We start from the raw sequence: 10,966 nt of genomic DNA on the forward strand, positions 1-10,966 counted from the left end.
TTTTCTAATTTTGATGAAGGGGTCATTTTTCTTTTTTTCGTTTCTCCCCTCTTCTCCCCTTCCTTCTTTCTTTTTTGATGCTAGGAGTTAAATCCTAGCCCATTGCATGCTAGGAAGTCTATTTACTGCTGAGCTACCTCCCCAGCCCCAGGATCACATTATTTTAGGTGAAACCATCAAAGTTAAATTTCCCTGAGTTTTTCTGTGTCTCCTATGAAATCAGTGATAGTCACAAATTTCAAAATATACATTGTATTTTAAAATTTGAATTTAAAAAGCACTGAAAATATTGATTATTGTCATGTATATCATGTTCCATACTTTGAGCTATCTGCTTTTGTTAAATGGTCCTCCAAAATATTCAGGAAGACTTTTGTGAAAAGTAGTAATTTCTCAAAGCGGAAGCTGGAATGAAATTAAATGACTCTCCTCTTCCTTCCTACTTTCAGGGATGTAAGCCCAGCAGCATTAATATGCTCTGGAAATTGCTCATTTATATGAATTAGTTTGGCTTTTGTTGGGAGAAAATGGTGTTATGGTCTTTGTTTTTATTAAAATAATGAGTTATTTTCATGGTACTAAGTTGCAATGCAAAAATATCTTTCTCCTTAGTTTAAATGTATTTTAAAATTTATAGTTTATTGTATGCATTGTCTGTGAACCATTATGCACCCTTTGTAGGGCAGCTAAGGTAAAAAAAAGTGCAGTAAAATTATGATAAATATTACAGTATTTCCTGTTGAATTTTTCAGTTTGGTGTACTGTAATTCATTTTAATCTCTAAACATTCTTTATTGATCTTGAATAGTTTTTCTTTGTAAGTTAAATGGTTGGGAGGAACTCAGCCCTGGCAGCTGTTACATAGCTGTGTTATTTTTTTTAGAAGATGTAATTTCTCTCGTTGTTTGTCTGAAGGTGACTGATATTCAGTTCCTAAAACCTTTGTAACCTTTGTGTACGCACAGTTCATACACACCTGATTTTACCTTACCAACTTGAACATGGTGACATGTGTCTTCCCTGAATAAATAACTTTTCCGGATTTTTTGTTGTTTTTGCGAGGAGGACTGTGTTTACCTCTGTATCCCTAGAGCTTTGTACTTTGACTCTAATTGCCAGCACTTGGATATTCTTTCAGAGAATTCCTGTGCCATTTTGTGCCTCTTTCCTGAATAAAAATTTGAGTGATTACTTCAGTTTTATTTTGTCTCATTATTTTAGATAGCTTTAGGGCCGAAATAGTAGGGTGAGTTTGGACTAAGTTGATCGTTATGTTAAATGTGCTATCTTTATTTAAATGCCTGACTTTTCTTCCATTAGATAAAGAGTCCTTTTACCCACTGATAGATGTCAGTTGGTGGGCGGATGGTGCTGTGACTCTGGCTCGGTCCTCCGGGACTGTCACAGTTTCTCCTCTGTGAAAACTTTGAAGAATTTGCTGGGAAGATCTTGTGAGTGGTTTGAACCATCGCCCCAGGTCACTGCTGCCCATGATGGGGGACTTTTAAGTCTGGAGGTAAGGCTTTCTCCTTGAGAGTAAATGCATTTGCTCCCAGATCTAAGTAGCTCACTTATTTTAGTTGTCTCATGATCTGATCCTGTCTTTAAAAACAAAAATCTCTGATTGGAATGGGTTAAAAAGAAAAATTTAACAACTTAAAAAGAAAAATTTCATTGTTTGGTGAATTTTGAAAAAAAATTGCATTGTAAGAAAATGAAGAAAAAGCATTTCTTTTACTGAAATGATAGATTTTCTCCCTAGATTAGTTATCTTAAAATGTGGGCTGGTGTGCCCTATTTCAGGTGTTGCCTCCTGTTCATTTTCTTAAACTGTGATACTTTTTGGTTCTTGTGGGAAGAAAAACTTGTTTATTGTGACAGAAGGCTTGAAAATAGCGGCTGGTTTTTAGGTTATGCTTTGGTCTTTTAAAGTTTTTGCCTTTCATAAAATCCTCTGTAGCTTTTATTTCAGCAACATAGACTGACAAATACTTTTTTGTCGAGTTTGTCACCGAGTCTAAAGGTGCTCTTTAAGGAGAAGTGGCTCAGTACTCTGAGCTGGCTGTGGTAATCCTGGTGTGCAAGTTATCTCCAGCAGCCAGGCATTCAGACTGGGAGAACTTGGTGACGTGGTTAGCCGTCTGCTATTCTTGGAAAAGCAAATAAATCCTTGCACATCCATTCCCCAGATAGATGAAAAGCATCATTTTATTTTTCTGCAGCAAATATAGCAATTTCAAAGGTATCAGAAATTCACATTCTGGGCTGCTTTGTCAGGACTGTTACAGGTAATATTTTCAGGCTGGTTGTAACCTACTAAGACTGTTGCTTAGTAGGTTTTGATTTTGGAGTCGTGGAGCTGACCCTTTAGTGCATGTTTCTAGAGCTCTCTATGGACCTTCATTTCAGAGTTCCTTTGGTTTCCAGCATGAGTCACAAGGCATGAGGCGAAGCACAGGAGAATTAAAAATGCTGTTGTCATGAACTCTGAGAGGCTGACGTTAGCTCCTCCCTGTTCATTTCACATTTTTCTTGTCTATCCAGTGTGAGATTAAACTTGCACCCAAGCGCCCTCGTTTGGAGGTGAGAGCAGGAGATGAAGATGACGGGGAAGAGGATTCCGACTCCGAGCATGGAATGTCGGCCAAGGCTCGCTACTTTGGTTACATAAAGCAGGGCCTTTACCTGGTGACGGAGATGGAGTGATTCGCGCCTCCGCGGAAGCGGCCTCAGACCATTACAAAACACTATCGTCTGGTGAGCCTGCGTGCCACCACCCCCGAGGAGCTGTTCCAGAGGAAGATGAGGCAGTGTCTTTATGGGGATGAGGAGGCATTAACGAGGATGTGTGGTTACTGATGCGGTAGACACCCTAATATCACAGTGCTTTTGAAACTGATGCTGGCGTTTGCACCTGAGTAATCAAAATCAAAACAGGAGCAAAGAAGAATTCATGCTGGCATATTATCTGTCTGTCCTTAGGCAGTCCCCTTACCTGTGTCAAGCATAGCAGCCTGTTCAGGTTCAGATGGTGAGGGCAGGTCTGCTTCCTAGTTGGGGGCTTTCTTGGGAAGCCAGCACTGCCACTGCCTTGGTGCCCGTTGTCTGTGCCTTTCCTGTAGGGCTCGAGGCACTCCTGGCACTAGTTTGCTGTTATTGGACTCTGAGCAAGAGCTTTCTCCACAGATCCCTCATCTGACAGTGTTAAGTGAGCGCTGATTCATCTACTCCTCAGTGCGTGTGAGCTGTGGATGCCATAGTGTACACAGGAGTTCATGAGTGCTGAGTGTGAACTCATCTGTCGTGTCATGTGGTGGCCCTGTGGCTCCCTGAGCCATATGACACTCCTGTGTGTTTTGTCTAAAGATTGAGAGCGAAGAGATTGAGAGCCTTGTCTTTGGCTCACACCTATGGCCTGGATACGGACCTCGTCTACCAGCGGCAGTGGAGGAAGTCAGCTGTCAATGTTGCCTCTATTCAGAATTACCTGGTAATGTTGCGTCTTTTGGCTTGGGTTTTGTTCTACGAGTTCTGTGGTGAGGACTTCACAGATGCAAGAGCTTGTGTTCATCTGGGAACATGCTTTTGTCAGGAGCTATTGCTCTGCAGCCTGACTTTGTAGCTAAAGCTGTTTGGACAGTTATTGACAGACTGAGCTTGGCCCAGGCTTTTCATGGTGTGTCGGGGTTGTGTCCAGCCAGGCCCAGCCACAGTTTCCCAGGTTGCAGTCAGAGATGGGAAGGGTAGTGAGTTGCCTACTGCCAGGGTACCATGAGTGGAACTTGTGGCTGAGAAAACCCCCGGGACTGCCACAGGAACCCAGCTGCTGCTCAAGGCTCAGGACGCTGGAGCTGGGCCAGCAGGAAGATTGCTGCTCACTGGCTGGCCAGGCTGCCCACGGGATTCCCGGGAAGCAGTCCACCCAGGGTATCCCTGAGCCTCAGTGGGAAGTGTAGCTGCGAGAGAAAAGGGAAGTGAGGAAGTGGTTCCGCCTTATATCGTACACAGGTTACCACCATCCCACCTTCAGGGCAGGTGTAGCACTCACAACATGTCCTGGCCCTCCTTTGCACAGAGGGGGATATTTACAAATTAAGAGCCCTGGCTCCCTGCTGAGTCTCAGTTAAACTTCTGAAGTTCTCAAGTTGACACAGTGTATCAACAATAACAAATGGTTGGTTGTTATGCTAGAGCAAAGGAAGCAGGGGGGTTGTGGGGAAAGGGAAAACACAGACTGTTGTGCCAGACTTGCATAATCTTACGTTTCATCTAGGACAGAGAGCTAAGTGCATGTCCTCAGTGCACAGCATTTCCTGAAACACAGTGAAGGACAGTATGGGCTCCTGAAGGAGCTGAGAGCTGCCAGGAGAGACAGCAAGAAGTTTCAATTGGGGGCACATTGAATTCGATGAACCAAATAGGCAGTTAGGAGTAAGAGCACAGGCCAGTGACTGTGAAGAGGGACAGGAGGGGCATAAGCACAGTCTTCACTGTGGAAGAGCTGAGAATCTTTCCGATGAGACAAACTTCACACTTAAATGTGTAGAGATCAAGGCAAGGAGATTGCAGACGAAACTCTGGGAGCTTGGTCAGGTCGTGGGCAGTGTAGACCCAGAGAGGGAAAGGAAGGCTTCCAGGCAGGTGTTCAGACTGGAGGCTGAGATTCGGTCTAGGCTTCTGCGGAAGGAGAGAGGAAGGGCCCCTCCCCCTCAGCTGTGTCTGCCAGGTGCCGTGATGGCGTTCTCCATGGGCATCCGGTGCACATGGAGTCTGGAGCCTCTCACTGCCCCTGCTTGCCCCTTCCTATTGACCCTTCAGCCTCAGAACCCTCGCCATCCTTTCAGAGAGCCAACTCTATGCCTTGAGCCTTTGCATTATTTTTAAGACTCAACTTCATTGATTTCTACTCTGACCTTTATTATTTGTTTCTTTCTATGAGTTTCAGATTTAGATTATTCTTGTCTTTCTAGGACCTTGGTATGCATCGTTAGGCTTTTTGGGATTTCTCTATTCTGTTTGTGTGTGTATGCTTGGAAGACATTCTTAAAGAGGGTAAAGGGCCAGGCGTTGTGGTGCACACCTATAATCTCAGTATTGGGGAGGCTAAAGCAGGAGGGTTGCTGTGAGTTTGAGGCCAGTCTGAACTACACAGTATGACAGTGTCAAAAAACCAAGAAATCAAACACCTCCCTCTAAAAAGAATAAAGAAGATGAGACAAAACCAAGAGTACAGATTCAGGGATAGTGTGCAGGATGTGTGCAGTTGACTGCAAGCCATCTTGTGCACTATGCTACCTCTTCTGGTTGAGGTCTGGTGTATAGCAGATGCCCGGTGAACATTTTGTTGGCAGATGAGCGCTGCAGGGAGCCCAGCTACCAGCCCTGGTGTGTGGTGGCCATGAGCATGGCTGTACTTGATCAGACATCAGCTTGGGCTTGGGTGGGTGTTGGCATCTTGTGATGGGCTGGCTGCCTTGGGGACAGCTTTGTCCTCTGGACAGCTGTTGTCAGGTGCTGTAAGATGCCATGATGCTTAAACGCCTCTGCTTTCATTTTCCTTTTTTCTAGAGTAAAATAAAGAAGCGCGCATGGGTGCTCCATGAGTGTTTGGAGCGTGTTCCTGAGACCATGGAGGCAGCCCAGGAGCTGCTGCAGTATGGCTTGAAAGGCACCAACCTGGAGGCCCTGCTTGCCTTGGGCAGTGGAGCGGACAGTGGCAGGTAGGTGATGGAGGCTTTGCACCAGGACCAGGTGCTTGGGAGCTGTCATGCTGGGAAACATCCCTTTGTGACCTGAGGGAGCAGATTTCTTCCTGTGTGCTCAGCGTGTTCACCTTTTGACTGGATGCTGTGGGGACACAGGTTCTGTCCTTGCTGGCTGAAGCAGGGCCATTTCAGAGGCAGGATTAGGATGCTAAGCAGGCCTGTCCTGCTGCCAGGTGAGTGCCACTGGCTGGCCTCTGCCTGCTGCCTCTCCCTTGGGAGAGGTGCTGTATGTCATATGAAAGTGCCTCCAAAGCCTCTAAGCACCATTCGTGTGCCCCTTTTTGATACTAGTGGCAGTACAGTGACCTGACCAGAGCCAGCGTGGTGGCAGCAGTCTTGCATGTCAGCAGGTATGACTGACTTCCGGAAGGCCAACATTCGCTATCATTTTAATATCATAAATTGGAGGGGCTGGGGATTTAGCTCAGCGGCATAAGCGCCTGCCTTGCAAGCAGGCAGTTGTGAGTTCGATCCCTGGTACCGATAAAAATGAAAAAGAGCAAAAAAAAAAAAAATCATAAATTGGAATAATCAGATTTCGAGTTCTGTGGGCAGCACTGTCTCTGCTACATACTGGCTGAAGACCGCACCTCATGTGTTTCTTAATGGTTGCATTTTCTTGACTTAAAATCTCTGACTGTTATGGATGACTTTTTCCTATCTCTACTATGGATTTAATGTATAAATCAGTTTTGCTTGCAATGGGAATTTTTTTTTAAACAATGAGCTAGAAAGCCATTTAATAGCTTTATAATTAGTTAATAATTAACTGGGAAGTAAGTTGCAAGTAAATCACCTGAAATATGAGAAAGCAACTTTTCGTGAAACTATAAAAGCAAATCAGAGTGGATTTGCATTTTCTTTTGCTGCTGCAGGTTTACACTGCCTGGGGACGTGGACATTGACACTGTTGCCTGTGAGGTGCTGTCACCCACCTTAGAGGAGCCTGCCCAGCAGCGGAAGGAGAAGGTGTCCAGGGAGAGACACGAGCTGCTTAAACTCTTGAGTTTCTCTGAGTAAGCCATCTGTTCCTGCCGACGTGGTAGATCCCCTGAAATAACTGCTGGTTTCACCATGTTCTCTTCTGGTGATGATGCCTGTGACTTATTTCAGAGACTGAAATGCGTGGGGGGTTGTTTTACCTTTGTGCTTTTGTCTGCTGTACCAAGAACTCTGGGCTCTGCAGGGTAGTAACTGTTTTCCCTTGGATTTTGCTCCCGGAGAAATGTTCTTCTCTGTAAGTGTAAGTGGTTCAATGTGGTTACCTGAACAGGTGGAGCCTGGAACAGAAGGAGCTTTGCCGCTGTCGGCTGAAATTACTGACTTTCTTAGATCGACTTGCAACATACAAGGTGAGGAGTGGCTTTAATCAGATCAGCATCTTCATTGGGTCTGTTGTTATAGGTCTTGTGGCTGCCCTAGTATCTTATATTCTTGGTCTTTAATGCTATTTATGTGGGGGGAATTAATTTTTCACAGAAGCAAGTTCTCTTGGTACTACATGCACGAGGCCACTGAGAAGCTGGTAGACTGCAAATAGAAGAAACACACCAGCCAGGCAGGGTGGCATACTCTCTGTTATCCCAGCATTCTGGAGGCTAAGGCAAGGGGGACTGCTAAGTCCAAGGTCATAATGGGCTAGTGAGCAAAATAAAACAAAAACAAAAGCGAAAAGCCCAAACACACTAGCACCCTAACTTTGGATTATGGGCCTCTGGAACTGAAAGAAAATAAATCTCTATTGTTGACGTCATCAGCCTGTCGTATTGTTCTAGCAGCAAGATGATTACTTCAATAACACATATACAGTATCTGTTTCCTAGTAAATGAGGCAGGGACCTTGCTTCCCTGTATCTGTGTCCTCAGAAGCTAGCACAGACCTAAGTGAACCACGCAGCTGATGGGTATTCGTTAAGTGTACTCATATAATGACAAGGAAGGTAACTGATCTAATAAGGTGAGTGAAAACAGCCTGAATTTGAAAGTGGCAAAAGGAGACGCACCTTGACTAATGCATGTACTGATAACATTTGAGGGCTTTCAAAAGCAGACATCATGCTAGTTAGAGAACATGGCTTATTTCATTCAGTCTGCAAAGTAACTGCTCTGTCTGATCCCTCCTGGCTCCAACACTCCCACAAAGTCGGAGGGTATTTGCCATGTCTGCTCTTGCACAATGCTCTTGAAATCAGCCACGAAAGTCAAGTGGTATCGAGACAGGGGCAAAAGTTAGTGAAAAGGAAATAATTACAAAAGAGTACAAAGACAGGAGCACTGTGATTTGCAAGAACCTTAAATATGCAATGTCACTTAAGTGGAAGAAAACTGTTTCAAAAAGGATGTGTTAAACGCGTAGAAGGCTGCAGAAAGCAGAATATGCAGACTAAAAGGTTGAATTTGAAACTCAGGAATTTCAATAGAGTGGTGATCTCCGCCCTGGACAGGTAGAAGAAAGGCTTTGACCAAACACACCAGCCAGGCGCACTCTTGTCATCCCAGCATGGAAATGGAAAACAATGGAAATGGAAGACATGAAGGAAGTCGGTAAAGGTAGAGGCCATTCATCTTCAAAAAGTTCAGAAGCAAATGAAAAAATGCGTCAAAATGTGAAAATGAAGCACCTCTGCCAAGAACAGTCACCAAGGGGCAGGGGTTGAAGGCTGGGGACAGGAAGTACGAGCAGAACGGTGGCATGAAAAGAACCGCAAGAGATTACGTATGCTGATCCCACAAAGGTGACAAGGAACCGGGGCCAGAGGGGTGGACTGGCAGTCTGCTGGGTCCCTGCAGCAGAGATGACAGCGTCATCCCAGACGTTCTATGCCTCCCGGGGACGCCGGAACCCCGTGGGTCTCGACCTCTCGACCGCACAGCCGCCCGACCTGCAAAGCTGACCCTGAAGGCCCAGAGATCCAGGCCCCGTGGGCACTCACCCTACGGCCACACGGCGCCAGCGCCGGGCTGGCTGCACGATGAGGGTGTCCCAGGCGGCCGCTAGGCGGCTCTCGGGGGACAGTGGTCCCGGTGGCGCGGGTCCCAGCCGTAGCGAGCTCCACAGGGAGCGCAGCGCCGAACCCGGCAGCTCCGGCTCCAGCAGGAAGATGCAGCCCACGGCCAGCGCCAGGAAGCCCGCACAGGCGGAGCCGCGCCACAGCGCCATGGGTACGGAGGCGCCGCACCGCAGCGTAGTACCAGCTCACAGTCCGCGCCTTTTCCGGGCTCCACGCGCGCTGACGCTGACACGCGCGTTACGTCACATCGGCGCGCCGTGCCCCGCAGGGGGCGGGGCGGTGGGCGTGTCGACGTCATGGGGCGGGAGTGCTTCGTTGGGGTTCCGCGGCCCTGAACGAAATAGAATAAAGACGCAAGTGTTGATCCATCTCTTTGCATTTAAAAAAATAGTGGGGCAGGAACAGGAGTGCTTCCCCCATTGAAACGAAACAGGCAGATCGTGACGGAGCCGGCAGACCTCGCGTTGACATTTGATCAGTCGTCCAGCGATTGCCAAGAGTCGCACTCGTCTTGTTAATCCCCCTCGGCCCGGCCCATCCTCCACGGTTTCCTAAGCCGCCGCTTCTAGGCTCAGCCTCTGCGGGAGCTCGCACGCGCGAGGCAGGGGTCCTTCGCCCTCTGGTGGCCGAGGCTCTCAGCCCCTCTGGGCGTCGCTGGAAACCGAGGGCAGCCAGATTCAACGTTCAAGCCTTAAAATCTCCTCTTTGCTGGTGCTGTTCCCCTTGCCGAGCTAAGAGAAGTGCATAAAGGCACATGATCTTGTGTAAAATGGTTCTGGGTTGAGAAACCCTGATTTCTCTTATTCCCACTTGGTGCTGTTACTTAAACCCAACTCCGTCCCCTCGTCGTGACCCTCTGTGTGGCAGTGCAGGGTAAGAGCCACTGAAGGGAGCCCTCTCCAGTCCGTTCTCAGCAGCTCCGGTGCCCTGCCTATTCCCTAATCCTAACCCTAAGGAAACAAAAGAATACATGGACATGGATATTTTTAAAAAGGGGTAGAAATGATACAAACTTACAGAAAAACAAATGGTAAGAAATTGCTGGTTGATAAGTTACACATTGTCATCTTAGAAATAGCTGTTCATGTTATAGAATTAAAGGCTTCTTGCTCGGGAGCCCTGCACGTGCAGAGGTCATTAGGCTTCTCGCTCGGGAGCTGTGCACGTGCAGAAGCGGTTAGGCTTCTCGCTCGGGAGCCGTGCACGCGCAGAAGCGGTTAGGCTTCTCGCTCGGGAGCCGTGCACGGCACGTGCAGAAGCGGTTAGGCTTCTCGCTCGGGAGCCGTGCACGGCACGTGCAGAAGCGGTTAGGCTTCTTACTCAGAAGCCGAGCGGGTGAGGTGGTTGTGATTCTTGCTCAGGACTTGTGGAAAGGCACATGTACAGGGCCATTAGAGCCTAGGGATAAAAGAGGTTGCTGGGCATTCATTGAAAGTCAGTGAGAGGTCAAAGGGGCCTGAGATTCTTCCATGAAGAGGGTCTACAGGTTGCCCGGTGAGGACCAGAAACCGCCAAGCAACAGAGACGATGGGAGGAGTCACGGGGATGCCATGCCAGGCATCTTTGACAGCTCAGTGCCCGAGCTCCACAAGGCTGCCGGCAAGGGCGACAAGGCCAAGGTGGAGCGTCTCCTCCAGAAACCGGACACAGTTTACACAGACAGCAAGCAAAGGTAATGGGGCTGCAGGCCCAGGGGCTGTGAGTGGGGCCAGGATGATGCAGGAGAGGAAGAAGTGGGTGAAGCGGGGGCAGGGGGATTCCCACCACCCTGGGAGGCAAAGCTGGCCAGAGAGTCGATCCTCAGGTGGTGTCCATAAGCTGCAAAATAAAAACCAAACATTCACTGGTTTTTAGTGGACTTATACTTCCTGTGTAGACTACATTATTGACTGCAGAAAAGCTATTTAAACATGGTAACACGTGTATAGAGTTTTATTCTTAGTATCACGTTAAGAGATGTACTGTTGTACATATTATTTAAAAAGGGAACTATGACATGTTTCCTGTAATCTACAAACTTAGGGTGGAAACTTAACCTGATGAAAATCTAGTGTCCATTTACTATCAGTGTACACCTGTGCATGTATGTTCTTTACTAAGGAACCTTATAAGAAAACTGAGATGGGAAGGTGGCTGCATGTTCTTGACTAGAAAGTTCTGTTAGTCTCAAAATGTGAGCTTTCTGTGTAT

The 10,966-nt window shown here is 47.2% G+C and overlaps 1 protein-coding gene and 1 pseudogene across 4 annotated transcripts in view; one reads left to right on the forward strand and one right to left on the reverse strand.

The window, feature by feature from the left end:
* Positions 1–7,518, forward strand: part of LOC101789106 (NBAS subunit of NRZ tethering complex-like) — a 112,117-nt pseudogene extending 104,599 nt beyond the window's left edge.
* The window catches only part of LOC111758603 (ADP-dependent glucokinase-like), a 43,069-nt gene extending 33,474 nt beyond the window's left edge, over positions 1–9,595 (reverse strand). The window contains exons 1-2 of one of the 4 annotated variants that reach the window (XM_063243480.1): positions 8,699–9,595; positions 6,908–7,000 (exon numbers count right to left, since the gene is read on the reverse strand). In XM_063243480.1, the coding sequence (XP_063099550.1) occupies positions 6,908–7,000; positions 8,699–8,925 (320 nt within the window). In that variant the 5' untranslated portion in view covers positions 8,926–9,595. The other 3 variants (XR_010045633.1, XR_010045634.1, XM_023567708.2) reach the window with 3 other exon arrangements.
* Between the last annotated feature and the right edge of the window lie 1,371 nt (positions 9,596–10,966).

The sequence above is a fragment of the Cavia porcellus genome, unplaced genomic scaffold (assembly GCF_034190915.1).
Source record: "Cavia porcellus strain 051 isolate PalLab524CR breed Dunkin Hartley unplaced genomic scaffold, mCavPor4.1 scaffold_38, whole genome shotgun sequence".
Taxonomy (NCBI): domain Eukaryota; kingdom Metazoa; phylum Chordata; class Mammalia; order Rodentia; family Caviidae; genus Cavia; species Cavia porcellus.